This window comes from Aedes albopictus, chromosome 3 (genome assembly GCF_035046485.1).
Source record: "Aedes albopictus strain Foshan chromosome 3, AalbF5, whole genome shotgun sequence".
Lineage (NCBI taxonomy): Eukaryota > Metazoa > Arthropoda > Insecta > Diptera > Culicidae > Aedes > Aedes albopictus.
The window spans coordinates 105429774-105455009 of record NC_085138.1 but is presented as its reverse complement, the minus strand read 5'-3'; the positions used below and the strand labels follow the sequence as shown (position 1 = coordinate 105455009).

Genomic DNA, 25236 nt, shown 5'->3' with positions numbered 1-25236 from the left:
GAGTTAAAATACAAATAAACAATTACAGGAAATAACAATGGTAAGAACTGAAAGAGCATCATCTGAATACTTTCCATTTGAAATACTTTTTATCAATATTGTAAAATATTCATTGAATGCAAAGAAAATCATCGGAAGTAACCTCAAGACATTCGCCAGTGGGAATGTTTAGGAATTTTCAGAAAGAGACTTGCACTAAAATTTCAAAAGCACATAGATTTCGCTTTGTTCATTAAAAAATAGTTTCTCAAAATAAAATAGTAGATAAAATCCCAGCTAACATCACGGTATATATTCAAAATAATCTAGAGAAATCTGATTTTTTTGGGAATTTAGAAGAACGTAAAAGCACATGATCAATCTTTCATACTATAAGTAATGAAATCTTAATAACTTTCAAGAAACAATAGCATTATCCTGTTTCCTCCTAGCCTTGAGCTTCTTCGGCGCTTCTCTGAGGTTGGCGCCCTTGGCGTGAGCCAACATGGTCAACCGCACGCTACGGCTCTGCGTATTTGTACTACATAATTTATTTATTTTTTGTGAAATAATTTATGAATACATATACCCTTATTTAATTTTTGCCTATTTCGCACACCAAAGTGCACTGAACGGCTATATGGATATATATTCAATAACCAATTTTTCGATAGAAGGCTTGTAGAGTCGAGTCGAGGTATATGACCAATCAACTCACTTCGACTAATTGAGATTATGTCTCTATGTGTGTATGTATGTGTGTATGTATATCTGTGCATAAAAAAGGTCACTCATTTTTAAGGGATTGATTTTAACGAATCGAACCGGAATTTCAATTGAAAATGGCCCGGATCGGTCGAGCCGTTCCGGTGTTATGGCCATTATAGTGATCTGGATCAGCGCCGGTCAAACTCGCCATTTATAAAATTAGGCAAGAACCATCATACGTCACATCAAATTATAGGGGTCATCCATTAAGTACGTCACGGTCCTAGGGGGGAGGGGGGGTTTGAGAAAGTGTGACAAGCAATGTATTAAGTATAAGAAAAACCCGTACGAAGGGGGGAGGGGGGGTTGAAAATTCCCAATTTTAGCGTGACGTACTAAATGGATGCTCCCATACCGATTTTAGAAACCTTTAGCATGGTTGGTGACTGCGTGCGGAGTTCAACAATGCGGAGATCCGAAAATCCACGGTGTCTGTTCAAAATTAAAAATGGTGGCCTAAAATTCAAAATAGCTACCTATAACTCAAGGTAGTTGTTTTAAGGTGATTTGAGCCCAAAATCCATGCAATATGGATATTTATTTGGAGAAGATGTCCGGAGTCCAAAAATGGTGACCAGAATAATCAAGATGGCGGCATAAACTCCACGATGGCGAACCAACAATCAGCATGGTGGCTGTTTTAATGGGGTTTAGATTCTAAAATCATGCAATATGGCATAGATAAGGGGTCTTGAGACTAAATAGTGACTAGAATGTCTAAGATAGTGGCCAAAGTCCAAGATGGCAATTTAAAGTCAAGATTTCTGCTGTATTATGAAATTTGGGCTTTAAAACCAAAGTGGAATTGAAGAGATAAGCCAGGAATTAAGCCAAGACTCTTCTACTCACAAGTCAAAGACGATTCACCAAGCCCGTTTATGTTCTACACTGTTTGATGCACTGTTTCCTTTCCAAAATAAAATATGCTAGCTATTTGATGACAGATGTTGTTATCAATTTGATACTGTGAGCCAAAATAGTATAACTCTACTTTACTGACATCTTATGTGTTTATGTTACTGACAATTTACGCTTACAATTATTGTGTGCAGCGGATCTTAAACACGGATCGAGTGATTGTCAGTCAAAACAATGCTTCACGCAGAACAATAAATAGTAAAAACAATTAAATTCTAGTTGTCGGCTGTTCGGGTCCGTATGAAGTTGATCATCAATATTAACTTCTTTTCCCGATCAGCCTAAATAGCTGTGTTTGTTTAGTGTCGGTAGCGGTTGGCTCAATTGGCTAAGAATAACACTACGGACCACCTGTTCCGGGGGTAAAAGTCCACTAAACAGGGAACCCCAATCCAAGGTGTCAGGCGACCCGTGCTGATGGATGAATGATTGAAGGGGTTTAAAATATTCTCGATCTTTAACGGAGCCCGTAACGTAGGTAGATCACCTTTATGTGTTGCGTTACGGTTCAAGATCTACCAAACCGAACCCTAGTGACATCCGGTTTGTGAAGTCGGGGTAATGTGTTTTGGTAATAAGTACGATTCATGGTACAAAGTCCTTGTTACTGGTGACAGTTTCTAAAATTGCATTTATTCTGCCTTGCTGATAGTTAAAGAATCGGACTTTGCCCACCCGAGACTACACTTGATGTTAGGAAAACAAACATGCTTTACGTATCTAATTGCGTACTTACCTATCAAGGACTGTTAAGTTCTGGTAATTCAAGGACTCACGTGCATTCTTATTGCAGAACACATTCTCTAATTTGACATAGTTTTGCAACTAGCCTAAAGTCCCGGGCTTTTCTTTGTTGTCGTGGGACTAAACTAGAAGCAAGACATGGATGGGGCTAGAGTTCCGATGCATGGATAAATATCAGTACCACCGTTTTGTTTTTCTCAAAATTCAAATAGATTGTGTTTGATTAGGGGCGCTCTTTCACTGGGATTTAAATCTCTATGATAACGGGACCTTTTAATCGCAATCTATTTCTTGCACCTCTGGGATAACAAAACAGGAACTGTACAGAAATCGATGCTTCATTGCCTCTCAATAACAATGGAGTACTACGACATGCACTAAATACTAAGGATACGGGTAATGCCACAAAAGATCTAAATACTGGTCGCAGTGGCTCACCCGAACAGAAAAAAAAATTCTAGTTCAAAACAAACAATTTTTCAGTTTGCTATAGCGACAAACTGATTTCTAGTTTAATCTAAACTGTTCCATTGAACAGTGGTCCACGAATCAGATTTACGAGGAAAGATGCATTCAACGCCTTCAAATGAGTTTTTTTTGGCAAATATGGTCTTCTACAAAGTTGTCCCTAATAATAAGGCCATAATAATAATAATAATGCATGAAAATTAGGGTGGTTCATATTTTCAAAGAAATTGGCAACCAAACTTTTTTATTTGCAAGAATAGCTGTATACATTCTTCGGGAAAGTTGTAGATCTATCAATTTTGAGCAAGTTTGCTGAAGACATTTTCTTTGTAGCTTTAAAATTGACGGATCTAGAGGTATTTTTCTGAATAATCTTAGGGTGGTTCAAGAAAAAACGGTTTTCTGGCGTTAACTTTTTCAGTTTCGATTATTCACCAAAGTCGCCCAAGAAACACTTGTAGAGCATTTGAAGACGCGTCGTTTCGTGCGCTGAGATGGTCGTTATCTCTTTTGGTTCAAAAGTTACAGGCGTTTTTCTTAAAAAAATCATAGTTTTATTAAAAAGGGTTTATGATGGGTTGGGGCAAACATAAAAAATATCTTTTTTCCCGCATGCAAAAGATGAAATGTTGTTTTAAAACATATCAAAATATTAGAGGGTTGTAACTCAAGTGAAAAATACTTGAAAAGTGTCTATTTTTTCTAGAAAATCATCAATATCTTTTGATCGGAATGACGTAGCAACATTCTCAGCGCACGAAAATGCGCGTTTTTGAAAGCTCTAAAAGTGGTTCTTAGGCGACTTTGACGAGAAATTTGAAACAAAAAACATAAAGCAATAAAAACATTTGTTCTAGCGTCACCTTATGAAAACTATGGGAAAATGCTCCAAATTTGGTCAAAACAGTTTAAACGCTTTATCTTTTTTGTTTCAAATTTCTCATCAAAGTTGTCTAAGAACCATTTTTAGAGCTTCCAAAAATGCGCATTTTCGTGCGCTGAGAATGTTGCTACGTCATTCCGTTCAAAAGATATTGATGATTTTTTAGAAAAAAATAGTCACTTGTCACTTTTTAAGTATTTTTCACTTGAGGGGCCCAGAATCAAAGGGGTGTAAGCCCAAGAAACAGAACTAGCTGAATAGCAGTTTCTTAAGCTAAAGTTTGCTTAAGAGTGGTTTGTTCTTATGCAACAAAAATGTTTGTTGGGAGTGACCATTTTGTCGATTTTGAGTTGAGCATATCATAAAATTCTTCAGGTTTCAAGCTTTCAGGAACTTTTTTAAGATTGTTTCTACGATGATTGAAAAAATTACAATAAATCAGAGAAAATTGGGTTGATTTTGAAGCTCCATACATTTTGTATGGGATGAAAAATTGGTCGAAAACTTCAAACCTCATTTACTCGAAAGTGGGTTTTTGTCACTTACACCCTTTTCCTTCTAACCCCCTCACTTGAGTTACAAAAATAACACCCCTCTAATTTTTTGATATGTTTTATAACAACATTTTCTTTTTTTTGAATGCGGGCAAAAGATGAAAAATCGAAACTGAAAGCCAGAAAACCGGTTTTTCTTGAACCACCCTAAGCTCATTCAGAAAATTACCTCTAGATAAATCTAGGTCAATTTTAAAGCTACATAAAAAGTGTTTTCAGCAAACTTGCTCAAAATTGATAGATCTACAACTTTCCCGAAGAATGTATATAGTTATTCTTGCAAATAAAAAAGTTTAATTCCCAATTTCTTCGAAAATATGGATCACCCCAATTTTCATGTATATTGAAAAGAGGGCCTTATTTTTAGGAACAACTTTGTAGAAGACCATATTAATCTAGAAAATCATTTGAAGGCGCTGCATTTTTCCTCGTAAATCTGTCTCGTGGACCATTGTGCATTGATTGATAATACAAATATTTTCACAGTCAAAGTCAACTATCGAAATTTTTGACAGTTTGTTAGACCAGAGACAACTGAGAATTTGTAGTTTCAACATGAAATAATGGATTGTTTTAAATGACTGCACTTTTGCTGCAAACAAAGCTGGAATGTGATTGTATTGGTAACGGCAGCTCCTGTGATAGCTCGGACATCTATTTTTAGACACTCCCCAGGTAAACAATAAGCATTTGAATAAGCCGTATTTCTGTTTCATATCTGCATTCGACCTGCTTACTGCCGTATCATAGCAGTCCGACTGCTAAACTGTCCCATATTAACAATTCAAATGCTACTCATAATCTGGCAGCAGTTTCGTAGCATTTCAAATGCACTGTATGTTTTGGTCAACAGGCATCATAACTGCTACTTTATTGCCATGAAACTGCTGAGAGAGATGGGTGAACCATAACACATTTCCACTTCCTAATTTACGTGCCACGGCTGTAGAAGCCATCATTATTCTCATGTCCAGTCAATCATAAGTAACAACGAAGAAAAACGATGGGAAAACATGCTTTGACAAATTAATTCCATGATTGGTTTCCTATGATCGATTTCATTATCAGCACATGCCGAGCTCATAACACAACGAAGTAACTGCCACCGGTGTAGTACTCTTGCCTTAAATAGATCCAAAATCCAACGCGCTTTATCTAATCATGTATAGCTTACCCTGTAGCGCGGTTCAGCACCATCGTCAACCCGAGGATCGAGGGATCAAATCTCAAATTGTCCAAAAGCAGCAAAAAAAAAACAGCAACAGCAGTTCAGAACGTGCCCCAAGCCTCAAAAGTTCCATAGGAGAGTGAGAAAAAAGAAAAGAAAAAGATGCCGGGAAATGGGCAGGGGAAAATATTTGTTTTTATTTTTGACAATCTGGGGGATAGGAGGGATAAGCATTTAATCAGCCGTATATTGGGCCAAAACCTGCATTTAATTAGCACTAATGGCGCATATACGGCAGATTAGCATTTGAAGACCTGCTGTAAAGGCGCATATAGTGCCGAATTAATGCTATTTTAACTGCTTATTGGTTACCTGGGTCGGCAAGCGGATGGAAAGTAGAAGAAATAAAAAAAAAAATAGTCAAAAAGGCGAAACTGATCAACGTTTTGTGGATGCTGTCTTGAGTACCTGTGCGTTATCCATCACGGCCAAAACTGCACTTGGAAGTTGCGGTGATGGATTTGCTGGATTTCCTCGTTGTGGCAAAGTTAGAATAAGTTTTTTTTAAAAGAATTTTGAGTGCTTCCGGGCCAAAAACAAATAAAATTTCTAACGTTATATGGAATGATGGTAATTGGTTGTTTTTATCTATAAACTCAAAGTAAGAACAAAGAAGTGAGTAAATTCTCTGTTTGAAAATCAACCATACGTTTTATTGCTTTAAAAAGGCGTCATTTTTCTGTGTGTTCGATATACAATATATTATACATATATATTATATATATATATTATACATAGGTCATAGAAGGTTAGGTACTTACCAGTGCACGGATTTCTTCGGTACGCATTAGCTGGCCCAAAAAAGACGGGTAGATGTCGCTTTCGTAATACTTGGGAAGTCTGTTTATTTTCGCTAGAATCTGTTCGTGTAGTCCAAAGCGGCGTATTTATGTGTGTGTTTGTTCCTATCACTATACTACAGTTGATTAAAAGATCTTCAATAAATTATTAGTTATGGTTCAATAAATAACAGCTAAAATTTGTTTTTCCAGAACGAGATAGAAGGCTCGAATAAGTCTTACGTTTACAATTAAGGTTTTAGATAATCTCTAAACCGGTGGTTTTTGAGCTTTGATTTAACGAAGGCAGCTCAACACTGAAAACCTCATATCAAGTAGACCAGCGTAAAAACCTGACTACAACAAAGCGTGAACGAATATTTGCTCATCTTCTTGATGTGACATCTTCAATTAACTAGCCACCACTCTAAATTCATAATCCTAGCTATCCTATCTACAAGTTAAGGATCACCTACGAATGCGATCCAACGCTACGCACTATCGCACACCCATCAGTTCCGCTCACCTTCAGAACTGCCGTTGAAATTTCTACAACCTCCCTCCCAAGTGGATCGACCTGTTGCCCTATCTGGGCGGTGGAGGCCTCAGGTTCGTGTCCAAACTGGTCTTCTTAGCTTTGGTCGCTGGTGGCACTGGGGCTTTGCTGGGTGCGCTTTGGCGATCGACCGGTCCATTCTTCTTCTTCATAACGGGACCCATGTACTGACCGTGGGGATTCAGGAACACTTCCGGGTTGAACTCCCGGTTGGGTCGTCCCAGTTGTTGCTGATGCTGCTGCGGGTGATGATGATGATGTTGTTGCTGCTGCTGTTGCTGTTGGAGATGGGCAAGCTGGCGATTCTGACGCGGAGCTTCACCCCAAGAGGCGTAGTTCATGGAGGTGCTACCGATCGAGTCGATGCCCACTGGCTTGGCTTTGGAGAAGTCCTTCACCTTCTGAGGCATCTTGATCTTGAAGTTGTTGCTGTCGAAGTTTGAGTTGTACTTGAAGTTAGTTGCTTCGGATGGTCCGTGATGGAAGGTCTGCATGTTGGGGTTGAAGATCTGTGCCGGACTGGCCATCGTCGGAAGGGACATCCAGTTGGATCCTTTCAGCTTGAGGGTTGGCTCTTGCTGCTTGATCGATTGCTGGTTCTGTTCGGCTTGAGCTTGGGCCAATCCTCCCAGCATGTACCTGAGGAATAGTTGAAGGAGTTTTTGTAACCGGTGAGCACATCGAAGGTCTTGAATTGTATAGTGTACTAACACAGAACGAAAACAAATAAACAAACTATTCCTCGAAGCTTCAATAGCTTCCTGTACTCACCTCAGCGTATTCATATCGATGTTGTAGGGGTTCGTCACCGGGATGCCGTTGATGATCTGGATGGGCGCGTCCAGGGCTTCCGGTCCGAGCTTGATGTCTTCGGCGTGTGTTGTGCTTACCTTGTTGGCACCACCGAAACTGATCGAGGCACCCACGTTGGCGGAACCACCCTTGATCGACGAGTACGGCGAGGAGGCCTTCAGGTTTTGGGTTTCTTTCAAATTTGTCAGCGAGTTGATGTCGTGGTACGTCTGTTGGTTGAAGTGCAACTTGGTCTTCTGAGCCGGAATCTTCACCACGGCCGGGCTGTCGAAATTTGACGGAACGGTTTTGACTGGGATTGGCGGGTCGTAGCTCGGTCCGTGCAGATACGACTGACCGACATCGATCGCGGAAAGATCCGGTTTGAAGGGGGCTTTCGTTCCTTTCACCGTCAAATCCACACTGTTGCCAAGTTGCTCCTGAATAGTCTCGATTGCCGATTTCAGTGGCTTCCCCGCTGGATACGTGTTCTTTGGGATCTTCAAGTTGGCCAGAGTCTTGTACGAGCTTGAACTTGGGACCGTTTTCATCGGTTTGTACTGGCTTGGGTTCATCGGGAGATTGGAGGGTTTCACTGGATTCTGATTCAGCTGGAACTTGTGCTTTGGATTGTTTCCATGTAACAGCGCTTCGATATCTATTTCTTCGAAAGTCTTTTGAGTATCATCAGCATCTTGACCAACCACCGGCAAGCGTCCCTCATCCTGCAACTGCTTCATGTACTTCATCACGGCATTCTGTACGTGTCGCATGTATTCCTGCCTTGTGATCTCCATAGGGCGATTGTGCTTAAAGTCAGGATCCACCACTCTTACGGAGGTCTCACTTCCTGCTATGGCATTGTCTCTGTATTTGTAAGACGGATGCGCTATGTTCGGCCGGTAGTTGAACTTTCCAGCATTCGGGTTGATGTAGTGGTGCTGAACATCGTCATCCAAGTCTTCAATAGTTTCCTCGTGATGGTAGTTGAAATGTTCATGGGTTACCTCCGGATCTTCATTTTCCTTTTCACTGTAGTGGTAGTGAATCTCCTGTTTGATTGGTGGAGGAGTTGGCGCTTGGGTGGTCGTTGGTGGCGTTGGTCGCGGTTTCTTTTTATTGTCCTCAATGTGATACAGCACAAAGTACTGATGCTTCTTCGATGGTTCAGCACTCATGTCCATGTCTGGCACTTGTTGATCTTGAATTGAATTTTGTGTCGGCGGATGGGGTTGTTGCAGCGGTTGTTGTTGAGGCTGCTTTTGATGTTGCTGCGGGTGAAGTTGTTGCTGTTGCAACTGTTGCGGGTGGAGTTGTTGCTGTTGCAACTGTTGCTGCTGAAGTTGTTGTTGAAGCAAGACCTGTTGCTGTTGTTGTTGTAGCTGCTGTTGCTGCTGCTGGTGCGTTTGTTGTGCAATCTTCAGCATCATTTGAGCTTGATTTAGCCCTGGCGGAAGGAAGAATGAATTCTTCTTCGAGGCCTTGCTGGGATCATCTTCGAGAATCACTTCTCCGTTGGCAAAGAAAAAATCTTCGTCATCGTCTGCCACCTCGCCACGCTTGTCGCTGATTTGCGGAACGTCTGCCCCTTGTTTGAAGTAGTGATCCGAGGGTTCGAAACCGCCTTCCATTTCAGTATCGTCTGCTGACCGATGAGTGTTCCTGTAGACCGTTATCGTCTTGATTGGTTTCAACTGCTTGGAGAACTTCAAGGGTGACTTCGGTTTGTGGAGCTTCATTTTGCCTTCTCTGACGGCTGTTTCCGGACTGACAAAGAAATCGGAATCCTTCGAGGCTGACGGTATGGAGTCCCAGTTGAACTTCATGGCGTAGTCTTCGGCCAACTTGGTGGAGTAGTTGGAACTAAAGAACGACGCATCTCCCGGGGACACACGGAGTTCTGGAGGAATTTTGGACGGATCACTGCCTAGTTTAATTTCGGTTCCGTTCGCGAATACGTAGTACGTGGTGTGTTCCGGGTTTGTGTAGTACTCGGTTTGTGGGTCTTCGGTGGGAGAAGGCGAGAACTCGACGGAGGTGGTACGGTTCTGCAGGGGTTTCATAGAAGTTTCTAGTTGTTCAGGGAATGAGAACTCTGTTGGTGCTGGTTTCATGATGATTTTGGTGCTAAGGGTTTTGAAAGGTTGCTCGGAGGGGACGATGGTGCCGTAGACCTTCGTGGATGGGGTTGGTTCACTGTATTTGGAAAAGGATTTGGGCGCTTCACTCATGTGTGGGAAATCGAAGGTTTCGGGAGTGGAGGACATGACGTATTTCGGTGTGTAGGTGGTGGGAGCTAGTGAGAATACCTTCGGGTATTCGGGTGAAGCACTGAAAGATCCTGGAGTCGATGATGGGATGTAGTTCGGCAGGGGTTCTGGCGATGGGTAGGAGTGTTTGATGCTGGTTTTGGGGTCTTCTAGCTCTGGCATTTTGGTTGGGATGTACTTGGGGAAGGTTGAAGAACTGGGCTTCTGGAAGCCATGGCTGGCAGTGGATATTTCTGGGGTAGGACTAGGTTTGAATTTGTAAGGATCGCCCGGCTGTGGGGCTTTGACACGGTGGTAGACTTGTTGTGAATTAGATGAAGATTGGGTGGGATAGGTCGTGACCTTAGCGTAGCTTGGTGCTGGAGAAGGTTCTTCATAATATTTCGGCGGTAGTGTAGGTCCAATTTTAACAACTTCTGGATGTTTATCCGGCAACTCTTCTGGCTTAGGCCAAGTTGGTTTATAAGGCTCATGGACCTCTGCTTGGTGAGCGTTTAGGAACGATTGAGGATAGTTGTCATCTTTCGAAACATACTCACTGTATTTTGGCTTTGAACTCGGCCTTTCAGCATGGTGAGGTTTTTGCGAAGGACTTGGAAAATCAAAGTGGTGTGGTCTTGGTGATGGTTGATGTCGGAAAGGTTCTTCCTTGATAACGCGTTTTTCTTCTGTGAATGTTTTGATGTGATGATATGGTTTGTATGGCTCAGGAGTGCTGGGACTTGTGAACTTGAACTTGCTGGCTTCCTCCGGAGGATAGCTCTTTGGTGGTTGATATCTGTATGACTCAACGGATGGAGCTGGTTCAGGTTCGAGTTTTATTTCTTTGACCGTTGCTTTCGGTAGATAGTATTTATCGAATGGATCTGCAGACGATTCCTGATGCAGCTTGGCTGGCTGTCGTTCGACAGTGTGCCGAATCTTCTCCGGATAGAATTCAGCTGCCTGTTCAATCTGATGATGATGATGAGTGTGCGTCTTATGTTTTGGTTTGTAGCGAATTTCTTCGGATGATATGTGCTTGTGTTTGTGCTTTTTCTCGTGGTAAACGTTGGTTTCTTCGTGATGGAAAGGGGATCTATGGTTGCCTGGAGGCTTGACCTTCTGTACGCTTAAAATAGAACTTGAGCCGTGGGAATCGGTGAGGGGCAACTGCTGGAACTCTTTGAAGCTGCTGCCAGTATCGTGGTGTGTGTTATAACTGGTGTATACAGAATCTATTGGTTTCACTTTCTGGATGTAGAGCGTAGATGCTTCCGTGTCCTGTTGTTTGATTGGGTTGTGTTTTGTAGATTTGGGTTGGTCCTTGAGTTTGTCCTTCCGGTAGGGACTGGTGGCTTCGGCCTCTGGTAGCTCAATGTCACTGAATGGCGTTACCGTGTTCACTGGAATCTTGGTGGGTTTCGGCTTGATGTGTTTCGGTCGGTAGATGACCTGTGGTGCTTGGTGACCCGATAGTGCTGCCGACTGTGGTGGTGCGGGATGATGAGGCTTCGGCGGAACAGGTTTGCTATGGTAAGCTGGTGCAGCTGCTGGAGGCGACTTACTTGGTCCATAGTGATCGTTTTTAACCGTCGTGTACTCGACAAATGAGCTGGCCGGAAGCGGGGTGGAAGCTCTCGCACCCGATCCCTTCTTGTACTGCTCGCGCATACGCAGCGCTTGTTGGACGAAGTCCTGCGGGGATTGTTCCTGATCCGGCTCCTGGACGGAGTTACGATCAGATGCGCCCCCTTCGTGGATGATAACTTCATCTTCTGGTGAGATGTTGATAATGTACTGGGATTGTTTACCATTTTCTAGGAGTGAAGAACATATAATGGGTGCAAACAGTAACCATTGTGCCAGTTTGTGGATTCTTCGACTTATGATTCAAGGGTCAGATTTTAAATACAGGGCTACTTATGTATTTTCGGCGATTTTGTTCTATTCATCATGTGGATTTTTTTGAAATCTGTGGAACTCAAAGTTATCCAATAATCTTTCCCAACTAAGCAAAATTATATGACTAAGCTTCAGGTAGTTTAGCAGACTGAGGCCGATATTTCAAGCTTAAATTGAGACAGGCAACCACTCATTTTCTACCGGGATATCAATTGAATGGCATCTGATCATTTAATTGACACCAACCTCATCAATCAGGGCGCCGTGTGCACGATACTTTTCATGAAATCGCGGCAATTAAAACAATAATAACAACGATACTTTTCAAGGGGAAGGGGTGATTGATTGATTTATCTTTATTAAAGAGACTTTCAGCCCTTGGCTGGTTTGTCTCTGTGACATTGTGAGACATTGGGGGTTTGGAAGAGGTCGATTTTTGCGTGACAATTTGCGTATAATCCCTCTCCAACAACATTCACCCAAATGAGCCCCAGCATAGCAAGCAAGAGTAATTTATGAGGTCAAAGATTTGAAGCTTTCTTCGTCATAACTCGACCTAAAAATATCGTTGGCCTGTCATTATTTTGGTCACCCAACACATACCGGCCCAACAGTTATAAGGTGTGGGTCAAGAGGTTTGTTGAGAGACTGTTCATTGAGACTGAAAAGATTTGGTGATTATTGTTGATATGAATCAAATCAGTTCATACATTGCTCAAAAAGGTTTCAGGGGGAGTTCCAGAGGAATTCCAGAAGGTCTCAGGGCGTTTCAGAGGGCTTGCGGGGACGTTTTTGGGTGTTTTATAGGGTTTCAGGAGGTACTAGGAGATCTCAGGGGCGTTTCAAGAGGATCCCAGGGAATTTCAGAGAATACCGAGAAGTCTCAGGCGAGTTTAAGGGAGTCTCAGGAGGCTCTAGGGGTTACAGGCGCTTCAGGAGATCTCAGTGGCATTTCAGGGAACTTTAGAGGACCACAAGGAATTTAATGGGGGTACCTGAACGTCTGGATATTTCAGGAGTGTTCCTGAAGGTCTCAGGATTGTTCTAGGGGGTCTCATGAGCGTTCTATGGAGTCTCAGAGGCTTTCCGGGGGGATTCAAGGGCATTTCAGGGATCCCAGGGGATTTCAGGGGGCACTTAGTGGTCTCATGAGCGTTTCAGGGTGTCTCAAAGGGTATCGGGAGGACTCAGAAGCATTTCATTCTATTGGAACGCTCCTGAAATCCCCGTGTTTCATTTGAAATACCTTTGAACACCCTTAAACACCCAAGACCCCTCCAGAAAAAAAAAACACTCAAAGCCCGTGTAACGTTCCTGAAATGCCCCTTAACTTCTATTACCTCATTGAAACACCCTTGAAATCTCCGTTTCATTTGTAATGGCTCTGAAGCTCTTGGAATACCCTTAAAACGTTCTTGACTCCCCTTCTAATGAAACGATTCTGAAAATCACAGAAAACGTCCCTGAAATGCTATTAAATGCCTCTAAATTTTTCAGAATACACTTAGAACGATCCTGAAACCCTCTGACACTCTATGAAATGCCTTGAAACGTCCATTAAAGGCTTCTGTGACCTTAAGGTCCCTTGCAACGTCTCTGATTCTGCCGTAATACTATTGAAACGACAATGAAATCTCCTTGTTTTCTTTGAAAAGCGCACAAAACCTGTCGGAGCGCCTCTAAAAGGCTATTGAAATCCTCTTAAACGCCCCTGAAGTCCCTTGGAATTCCCTTTTTTGACTCTCCGGGAGCTTCCTGCGGCATCTTATCCCCATCTCAAATGCCCAGCAGCAAGGCCTGTTCTCGGGAACTGAATTTCCCCATTGAAATCCTGACTTAATTCTGCACAAAAGCCCCTCTTTTTTGTCTTATTTGATTTTTTTTAGCGATTTTTATTTATGCACCGCCAGCCCACAGCGTAAAAGAGGTCCCAGTGTATAATCGTAGACGTGGTTATTTACAGTAGCGTAGAAATGTTGAAAAAGTTTTTGGATAATGACTTTTCTTTTTGAAAAGAATATCCTGAATAAAATTGTCCGGCTCCAAATCAGTCGTTTAATTGTAATGCACATTTAGTGAAATTGAACTCTGAAATTCTGAGGTATGATTGGACCTGCTCAATTTCAGGATTATTCGAGAATTTTATAGAGAAACTATTGAAACTTTTAGGAGTATTTTTTCAGAATTTATTTTAAATGTCCTAAGAGAAATGTGATTGTGTTCTTGAAAGATTTTACGAAATTAATGACAAAATTCCCGGAAAATCCATGGATTTGTTGAGGAAATTGGAAATATTGTTCAGAATGGGTCCAGAGCCGTATTTACGAAGACAAAAATGTTTGTGCCGAAACCATAAGTTTTAGATACATCGTGTCTTTGGGAAAGTTTCATCTTATTTTTCGTCCTTTTTTCTTATTATTGTGGAGTTAGGGTGGTCCCTCTAGTTTAGCTGATCTAAGCATCTGCTTTTTAATAGTTTTATGTATGTTCACAAAATGTTCTACAAAGTTGTAAAAGAACTTATTTGGAGAAAGTTTGCCAAAGAAACCATTATTCTATCTCTTATGGTTCTTAACCTATGATTTTTAAAGAATTCTTCCATGAAATTCAGTTTTCTTGAAATAACTTTTAATTCGTTCGTTTCTCGTAAATACTTTGTTCCGAGAAGTTTTAGAACTATCAACGACGCATATTTTTTCCAAAGAGCTCAATGTTCTAACTCTCATGGTTAGAAGGATATTGGCATTTTTCTTCGAAAAATCACTTTTATTCAAAAAGTCATATCTCAAAAAGGAGTAAATGGATTTTCAATCTCTCGATTGCATTGGAAAGATCGTGCTTTGTTCTATTTATGGTGAAAAAACTGCAGGTACCTTTTTGGTTTGAAATCTTTTATTGAATTTTGAAAGCAGTTGTAACGTTGAAAATTGATGTGATACGAACTTGGCGTCTTCGACAAAATTGTGAGTTTTTGACTGTTCTAAAAGTGCCCAGAACAAAGTATTGTGAAAAAATCAACACATAAAATTATATTGAGTAAAAACCGATTTTCATATGAAAAACGACACACTCCGAGCAAATTCAACTCGTCTTTGTTAGATAGATCAAAGTAGCTTAGTAAATGGTCATCCATTTCATTCTAGAACCAACGTTTATTTATACAGTGGTTTTTCGGTTTTATCACGATCAAAAAAAATTTTACCGTGATATAAACGAAACCGTAAATTTAGTGAAACGAGAAAAATATGTAAATTTTTTATTCAAAATCATTCAGCTGCACAATGTATGAGCTGTAGTTCACATTTTTGAACAGTTTTGGTGGACTGGGCAAGGCTGTATTGGTTTTCTATTGATTTCGGAATGTTTTAGAACAAGTGTGATAAAAACGAAACGAAAATCGAGATAAAATCGAATAGAAAACCGTGAATTCGGGCGAGTAGTGATTAAAACGACTAGTGATAAAACCGAAACGCCACTGTACTGTCATCGCCATTAAGGCACACTGTTGATAAAATATTTTAGAGCAGCCAAAACTCACAATTTTGTCGAAGACGCCGAGTTCGTATCTCATCGATTTTCAACGTTACAACTGCTTTTCCATGAAAAAAATCGTACTTTCAAAATTCAAAAAAAAGCTTCAAACAAAAAAAGGTACCTGCAGTTTTTTCACCAAAAATAGAACAGAATACGATCTTTCCAATGCAACCGAGAGATTGAAAATCCATTTGCTCCTTTTTGATATATGACTTTTTGAATAACTGTGATTTTTCGAAGGAAAATGTCAATATCTTTTTAACCATGAGAGTTAGAGCATCGAGCTCTTGGAAAAAATATGCGTCATTGATAGTTCTAAAAGTGCTCGGAACAAAGTATTTACGAGAAACGAACGAATTAAAAGTTATTTCAATAAAACTGAATTTCATGGATCACCCTAACATGAATCTTTTAAAAAATTATAAGTTAGGAACCATAAGAGATAGAATAATGGTTTCTTAGGCAAACTTTCTCCAAATAAGTTCTTCTACAACTTTGTAGAACATTTTGTATACGTACATAAAACTATTAAAAAGCAGATGTTTGGATCAGCTAAACTAGAGGGACCACCCTAATTTCACAATAATGAGAAAAAAAGTCGAAAAATAAGAAGAAACTTTCCCAAAGACACTATGTATCTAAAACTTAAGGTTTCGACCCAAACATTTTTGTCTTCGTAAATACGGCTCTGGACCAATTGTGCATTGGTTATTGAGAGTATCTATAAAGTTTTGAAAAAAGTCTTGTAAAAATGTACTCGTCCAATTCTGTCAAAAAATGTGTAGAATTTTCTCGGGAAAATTTAGTCAGACATTCAGTCACAATTTTCAATAGAACCTAAACATGGGTGCCCACAAAAATTTCTTCAATAATTTTCAGCTAAAAATAGCGCTATTGAATTTCTATTTATTTTGAACTTTCACTAGAAATTCATTTCAAAAATATTTCTAAATTTTTGGCAAGTTGCTAGAAATGATTGTTCTATAACTTTAAATGCGATTAGTATTGTGATATATTTATCCTCTCGTTTGAAAGTAATTGGGAACAATACATAGGGTTCCTTGGAATCTTAAAATATCTCGAATAGGCTCATTTTTTTCTGTATTTTTTCATCTGACGTTTTCACTCAGAAAATCCCAATTTCCCGAGGTGTTTTTGGCCGTTTTTCAAGACAATGGATGTGCAATTTTTAAAATTCCTTCCAAACATTCTTTGATTTTTTAATGACTTGAGCTGATTCAGACCAAAATAAACAAAAAAATTTGAAAAAAGTGATAGTGTTGCCAGTTTGTAAATTATGGATATGAATTAATTACAAATGTATGAAATATATCTTATTTTCTTCATCAATATTTCCGACGAAAGACTGCCAAATATGTTGATTTTATTGTGATCATATAAATAAATAAATAAATCTGTATAAATAAATAATGAATATTTAATCAAGTCATCATTCCAAATTTATTATTTTCTGTTTTTGTGATAACTCTATCACATTTGACAACTCTGAGTCTTGTTAGTTTTCGTTTGGTGTAAAACTTATTGTCTGGGGGAAAACTAGAATAAAAGCAGTAGTTAACTTTATTTTATGAGAATTATACCTGTTAAGTGCGCCACAACGATAACCCAAGCAGCGGTATCTGAACCCCTTTATACGCCACTGTATGATGCTCTAGCGAATAAAAGGCTATCAGTTGAACGCATCTGACAACGAAGTTTCTACGCACACGCAGTACAATTGGATGTAATTCGACAGTGCCAAAACAAACAACGGTGAAATAGTTGCGTGGAAAATTGAAGATCGATCACTAGAAGTAGGAATATATAATTGATTGTTTGTATTTAGTAATAAGTAACCTGAATTGTATTTTTTGTAGGAATTTAATAATTATATTCACACTGGAGTAAATTATCGAATTTTGATCGACTTTCCTACTCTACTTTCTCGCAACAATACCCATAATTCATGAATTGGTAGTACTCTCACATTTTCCCACGTTTTCCTAAATTATCATGCCTTAAATCTGACCAAAACGTTTTTAAATTACGTTGAAGAGTGTTTACTTCTAAAAATTATATACTACATCTGATATTATAGAAAAACTTCATTCTCTTATTATTTGGTATTTTTTACAAAAATTTCCGTGTTTCCATGTGCTTTAGATTTTTACAATAAAATGAAAATATTTGGCAACACTTACATGAATAATAATATAGAAATATATTCACGGTAGTTCATTTACCGTTATTATAAAAAAAAATACCATCAAAATCTGAAACGCCATTCTCTTTCTTCATCATTCCTACACCTTTGGACAAATTAAAAAAAAAATCGTTAGACGAAATTTTGAGTTACGCCCTTTTAAAGGGCCTAACCCCTAAAAAACCAGGGTTTCTATAGAAAAACATCATATTTCATAACAGAAGCATGTTTCTGCCATCAAAATTTGAAACGCCATTCTCTTCCTTTATCATTTCTACACCTCTGGACAAATTTTGAAAATAATCGTTAGACGAATTTTCGAGTTACGCCCTTTAAAGGGGTTAGGCTAAAAAATGAGGGTTTCTATACGTATTTCATAACAGAAGCATGCTTCAGCCAACAAATTTTGAAACGCCATTCTCTTTCTTTATCATTCCTACACCTCTGGATAAATTTTTAAAATAATCGTTAGACGAAATTTTGAGTTACGCCCTTTTAAAGGGCCTTACCCCTAAAAAATAGGGGTTTCTATAGAATACCATTATATTTCATAACAGAAGCATGTTTCTGCCATAAAAACCTGAAACGCCATGCTCCTTCTTTATCTTTCCTGCACTTCTGAACAAATTTTTAAAATAATCGTTAGACGAAATTCTGAGTTACGCCCTTTCAAAGGGCCTAACCCCTAAAAAATCAGGGTTTCTATAGAAAAACATCATATTTCATAACAGAAGCATGCTTCTGCCAACAAAATTTGAAACGCCATTCTCTTTCTTTATCATTCCTACACCTCTGGATAAATTTTAAAAATAATCGTTAGACGAAATTTTGAGTTACGCCCTTTTAAGGGGCCTAACCCTAAAAATCCGTTGTCTAGTGTCGTGCTTCCTTCAAAGAGCGAAAAGCTCACTGGAAGCATAGAACGTGTCCGTGTCTGTCTTTAATATTGGCTATTTGTATTGATATGTGTATACAAATTGGCCATTACGCTAATATAAGGGAAGTATTTTCAAACATCTAGGAAGCAATCATGTTTGTATCAATTGCCATTCATAGCGTGGGACGTAAGTTTTTTGTATTGCTTTTTTATAGACAAAACAAGCGATGACATACGCCTATCTCATTCGTTAGATTTATTGGTGAATGCTCTTTTCAATTAATAAACATACAAAACTAAGGATTGAGATTATCAATTGTAATGATAGTTCTATTTTTAACTGCTAAACTACGTTCCCGAAGAATAAACGTGATTAAATGAAACTATGTTTTATAATAATTCTACTATAAGTACTTATGACCTTCAAATGGGCGTAACTGGAGAATTTTACCAACATTATTTTTGAAATTCAGTTTATGGGTGTGAATTAACTATATAAGGCTGACACAAATTTCGATTTTCTCTTATGTCACCGCCCCCCTGGAAAATTTTGGTCGAAATTCAACATTTTGAGGGGGGACACCAACAAATTATTCAAGAAATTTTAAAATTTTAGGGTGAAATTTGAGTTGCACAGAAAATTCCTTTACAAATCCGATGAGTTTATAGATTTTGCCGAATTGTTTGGGTATTTATTCATCAAATACATTTATTATTTATTGTCCTCCCCCTTAGCGAGCCAACGAGTATTGTGACAAAAGAAGAAAATGAGATTTGTTCCGGCCTAAATGAGAAAGTAAATGAACTGTCGTTTATGTTTTTCATTGTATATTGTTCTGGCTATAATAGTAAATGAAGCCAAAAACGTCCGTATCCTACAGGTTAAAGAATACTTTCCTTATGCTGGCGTTATGGCTAATTTTTATACACAATGCATTCAATATTAGTGCATAGTATCAAATTGTATCATTTGTTGTTATTAATGATACTTTTCATTATTTGGGACTAGCTTCTGTAATGAAATATGCTGGTATCCTATAGAAACCCCAATTTTTTTTTAGGGGTAAGGCCCTTTAAAAGGGCATAACTCAAAATTTCGCCTAACGATTATTTTTAAAATTTATCCAGAGGTGTAGAAATGATAAAGAAAGAGAATGGCGTTTCAAATTTTGTTGGCAGAAGCATGCTTCTGTTATGAAATATGATGTTTTTCTATAGAAACCCTCATTTTTTAGGGGTTAGGCCTTTTAAAAGGGCGTAACTCAAAAATTCGTCTAACTATTATTTTCAAAATTTGTACAGAGGTGTAGAAATGATAAAGAAAGAGAATGGCGTTTTAAATTTTGATGGCAGAAACATGCTTCTGTTATGAAATATGATGTTTTTCTATAGAAACCCTGATTTTTTAGGGGTTAGGCCCTTTAAAAGGGCGTAACTCAAAATTTCGTCTAACGATTTTTTTATAAATTTGTCCAGAGGTGTAGGAATGATGAAGAAGGAGAATGGCGTTTCAGGTTTTGATGGTATATTTTTTTTGATAATAACGGTAAATGAAGCACCGTGTATTGAGCATCAAAGGAAATGAGGCTAATAGATACATTCTATTACATTTACAATTTAATAATTCATTCTTGTCTATTTCAATGTATCTATTACACAGCGCAACATTTTTTTTGTCTCAAGAGCAAACTTATGTATCTCCGAAGGATTTTGAGCCGCTGAATCCGAATTCGGGCTCAGATTTGCTCCAACACGTCACAATTTTGAGCTATACCTCAATGTATAGGACAAAATATGCGTTTCTGGGCTTTTATGACTGCAAGCCATTAAGCATGGAAATATTTTTTTAAGCAATCAAAGGGTTAATTGGTCAATTAACATCTAAATTAACGACTCATGCAAAATATTTTGTTTTACCTAATCAAATTTGAAAGATTTAATCATTTCATGTTAGTATGAAAACTTGCATGCAACTTTTGGAAGGTGACTTGTATGGGAAATATAGTACCTAACATAAATCGCTTAAAACTATCAATTTCGTTATTTAGATGTTAATTAACCAATTAACCTTTTGATTGCTTAAACAAATATGTCCATGCTTAATGGCTTGCAGTCAAAAAAGCCCAAAATCTCATATTTTGCCCTATATATTGAGGTATAGCTCAAAATTGAGACGTGTTGGAGCAAATCTGAGTCCGGATTCGGATTCAGCGGCCCAAAATTTATCAGAGACACATAAGTTTGCTCTTGAGACAGACCAAAAGTTAATTTTTGTTACGCTGTGTTATTATTGAACTGGCAACACTGTTACAGCGGCCCAAACCACCTTGGAGAGTGATGCTTTTCTGCATTCGACGAAAAATTGATATGAAATTTTGAAATTAATAAAAAAAAAATCATCTGTGGCAACACTGTATCAAGAAACAAAAATGTTTAAATTTTTACTGCTCATAATTTTAATGTAACAAATACTATTTGAAATGAAAGATCAATAATTCTGCATTCGAGGTGAAATTGATCAGTTTGTGAATTGGCATGATAAGTGAACCTTTTTCGAAAGAATTCCCGAAGTATATACTGAAAGAACAGCGGAAAGAATCATTATGAATACATAGTAAAGCACTACAAATGCATATTAAAATAACATCTTGTAGCGAAACACTACAAATGTGTAATAATCTAGGCCATCACATAAGGACGGACATATTCAACACTGAACCAGGGATGCCAGATGATTTTTTGAAAAATCTGTATGGTTATTTCCAAAAATCTCTATCCTATGCAAAATTTGGGTGAAAAATCTGTATCCCATACAAAAATAAAAAGGTCCTCAAGCTCAAAAATCTGTATTTCATATAAAACGAAACCTGTACGGATGCTCAAAAATATGTATAATACAGACAAATCTGCTTGCAAATCTGTATATATGGCATCCCTGCACAGAACATACATTTTACCCTGTTATACTAGTGGATAACAATTTCCGATGACAGGATGGCGAGGGTTCATAAATGTTCTCTGGCAGGTTGCCTTTTGTTCGTAGCATTAGTTGCTTTCATAGCTTAAGTTTTGTCTAGGATTTTTTAATCCTAAAGGGGCATTCTGAATCTCGTTTTAATATGAGACGTCTACACGTCGCTGTCCCTGTTAGGTAGGGGTCTACACATGCCTTCTAGATTATCTTATCATTGCCGAAAATGACAAAATGACCCAAATGTCGGTCATCAAAATGAGACTGATATGCTCTATTACGCCAGAGCACTGCAAATGTGAATTTAACTTGATACTATATTCGCAAGCTGAAATGGGACAGATGACACAACAATAAATCTTGTAAAATAATTCGAAAAACCATTTCTTGAGAAATATTTAAATCCAACTCAATTCCAACCATTCCGGCGATATTCCGGATTGTGTTGGGGTCAGGGGGATGCCAAAATGCCTAAAAGTTATTTCGTGTGTTATTGTGTTTGAACCATCGATTTTCAGCAAAATTTTTGTTGCAACAAAACAGTGAAACACAACATCGATAACCATATTTGAATAAGTTGGCCCATCCGGATCCGCGTGACAGGTTCCGCGGGGTCTCATTGGGGACACTTTTGGTTTTCAACCTAAACATGCCGTGCGACACATCAATCTTCATGATTTCGAATGACTGAGTCAGAATCGATGGACTGAAGTATGTATCAACTAATATGGCTACCCCGGAACATGTACCATAGGTTCCATGGGGGTGTCATCGGGGACATTTATGGTTTGCAGTCAAAACATGCTGAGCGCCGTATCAATCTTCGTGATTCCGAAATAATGGGGAAGAAAAAAATGACTTAAGTATGTATCAACTGATATAGCCGCTCCGGAACACCTGGAATAGGTTCCGCGAGGGCCTCTCAAATACAATGACACACGAAATAATCACTTCCAGCCATTTAGCGAAACAGACCCCTCCTCTACCCCCTGACCAAAGTACAATCCGAAATATCTCCGGAATGATTCCTGATACTACATGGCCACTTGAGTGTAATAAACTGGCCCAAATTATGATCGATTGAGGGCGATTTCAAAAAAAATCGGATGAAAATTGACGAAATGCCAGCATTTTGAAAATGAGTTGTCGGGGGTTGGGTACGTGAAGGTTAAAAAACAATTTGCTCTCACTAGTAGGCACATACGTGGGTGTGTTGTGGATTGGCATCTAAGCCCAACGAGAGATGCAAGAGAGCAAGGGAGCATTCATGGTGTGGGTTCGGACTCAGATTGGCTTTCTATTCCGCAGAAGCATTATCTGGCTTAGTTGGTTAAAGCGTCGGTCTAGTGAATATGGAGTCGTGGGTTCGAGTCCCACCTCAACGTATTTTTTCACAAATTCATCTGTCAATTTGTCAAATAATAACATTTCTGTACCTTCTAATTACACGTTTCCCAGTAAGTTCAGATGAAATTACTGACAGAACTCCTTAAAACAATGTTGAAAAATTCAAAAAAATATCTTTAAAATTCTTATGAAGGAAGTTTACGAACGCAGTGCTAAAGAACTTTTCAAAGGAAGTGCCGGAGGATTTCTCAATTGTTGTGGGAGTTTCCAATGGAAAGATTAAGAGATTAAAAAAAAACTAAAGAAATTTTCGTAAAACCAGCTGATGGAATTCTAAAGAAATTTTTTAAGGAATTCCGAAAGTCATTGTAGATTAAATTTACAAAAGAATTGACGATGGATCTCCCCAAGAAGTTGCCTGATAAATTTCCGAATTAAATGTCTAACTATTTGCAAAGGAATTGCTATAAAAATGCGTAAGCAATTATCAACGAAATGCTGTATATTGTGATTGTTTCTAGATATAACAATCCTTAAGTCCATCTGCACATTTTCGAGGATAAGTTTAATAGAATTTGCACTTTGTAATCAACTATTCTGCTTAAGATTTTTTTTATTCTATAATCCACTACAGGAGATGACTCAGTACAGCACAATTTTATTCTCACCATGATATCAAACTAATTCTTTTCCAATATGGTTTGTATTGAGTGACGGTTCCCATCAGAGTAAATTTGTAGCTTATTCCATCACATTGTCACTGGAAGAGCTGGCTCAGGGTGAAGAAAATCATGTGATGCTCCAAACTGAGCTAACTCACCTGCCAAGGCACTTCCAACAATGAAACCCCGTATACAATTTAAAGTAGATAAGTGACAACTATCTTTGATTTAGAGTCTGTGCTTTTATATGACCTAGCACAGAAGTATCTATGTATCACTTCACTAATGGCAACCAAGCATACCATCGATTATTGACGTGGCGCATGCATTCTCGATGTTAGGTGAATGAACTCACCGCACTTTGTGTAAGCTAAAAACACTGTTCTTCTTGAGTATTATCTCTCAATCGTAGTTTCTTCTTAAATGAAGTGTGCAAATCCTTATGGCTTCATTCGGCTGCTCTATCATAATTTGAATTGCACTATTGAAAACTTGCATAAGGATTTTCCGAAAGCTTTGAAAGCAGTTGCAACAAAGAATGGCGTCCAATCCTTCAACAGTCCTTGAATCATAAGCCAGGAATCACTGATACTTCTTCAGATCACAATTTCCGAACTTACCGGTGGTTTTGGCGATTATGCGATTCGACGTCCAGGGAGATATCTCAGAATCAGATGCTATTTGGTCAACATAGTAAACCTGTTCTGAAGGCCCGTCCTCATCATACCTTTTGGGTCTATGCTTATGGTGGCTGCTGCTGCTACTGCCACCACTGTTGCTACTTTTACTGCTTTCGGGTTTTGCTCCACACACCAAGGACTTTCGAGAATGAAAAAATTGGAGAAATGATCACACTGTTAGAGCTATGGCTATTTGGAACACTGATGAAGAAGCACTGATTGGTTTGGCTATACTCGTTTAGATCACTTTTCAGTCACCACGTCCTTGAAGTCCTTTGGGGTTCTACTGTTTCATCATCACAAAATCACCAACATCTACCCTTCAGCTTCAACAGTCCATAATGGATCTTCAGGACTTTTTGTCTCAGTTCACCAAACCAGCACACAGAAAATCCCCCAAAACAATCACTCACAATTAGGCCTATCAATAGCACCACGCGTACGGCGGAACCGTAATTCATCGTCATTTTGGTACTATCGAGGGGCTGCTGCTGTGTAACAACGCCCAACCGGATTACCGACCGGATCGAAACGGACTGGTAGGATACCGACCAAGGCCACTAGCTTTTATATATAGACTTGATCGGGCCTGGGGTCCGTGTGTGCACGGATTCACTCAAGTGTGGCCATATGATGCGGGCCCCGTAAGTACCTACTCAGAGCTGCCACTAACTAACTAACTAGCTGAAACTATTGACGCCCTGTGGAAAGGAATCGGCCGAGTGGGTGGTTGTGTGCGTGCTCTGGGTGGAAAAGTGATAATGAAATGAAAATTTAGAGGAAAACTATCTGGTGTGGTGTGTGCAAAACAAACGCAAAACCTGACGGCCAAAAACAGTAACATTGAACTTGCGCGGCCGTTTGTGGGTGTTTCAACGGAACGGCACCCCAGTGTAAGGATTTGGCAAATTTATTGGTATGATAATGAATAGCACATTGAATTGATAGAAATCAATAAGTTATGACGGTTGTGAAACGGCTGAACAAAACTCAGTTGGCAATATAAACAACAATTGACAAACATCATATGCAACATATAAAAAGTATATTCAATTTGGACTTCAGTTTCTGAAAGTACTTATAAATACTTGCAAAACAATTCTGGGGTTTGGCTTGTTTACATCGGAGTTTTGGTTTTT

At 38.9% G+C, this 25236-nt stretch overlaps 1 protein-coding gene and 1 long non-coding RNA gene across 3 annotated transcripts; one reads left to right on the top strand and one right to left on the bottom strand.

The window, feature by feature from the left end:
• Positions 1 to 5244: 5244 nt before the first annotated feature.
• LOC115261346 (uncharacterized) lies at positions 5245 to 24861 on the bottom strand. Of its 2 annotated transcripts, none has more exons than XM_062856878.1 (4): positions 24511 to 24861; positions 24038 to 24236; positions 7649 to 11696; positions 5245 to 7516 (listed from the first exon to the last, which is right to left on the bottom strand). In XM_062856878.1, exons 1-4 carry the CDS (start codon positions 24562 to 24564, stop codon positions 6907 to 6909), a joined length of 4911 nt encoding a protein of 1636 aa, XP_062712862.1. In that variant the 5' UTR covers positions 24565 to 24861; the 3' UTR covers positions 5245 to 6906. The 2 variants fall into 2 exon arrangements, with proteins under 2 accessions (XP_062712862.1, XP_062712861.1); XM_062856877.1 differs by having other exon boundaries at positions 5249 to 7516; positions 7649 to 11738; positions 24511 to 24860.
• On the top strand, positions 12834 to 18402 carry LOC134289985 (uncharacterized). Its single transcript, XR_009998780.1, has 2 exons — positions 12834 to 17929; positions 18269 to 18402. It is a non-coding gene; the product is annotated as an uncharacterized LOC134289985 (long non-coding RNA).
• Positions 24862 to 25236: the final 375 nt, after the last annotated feature.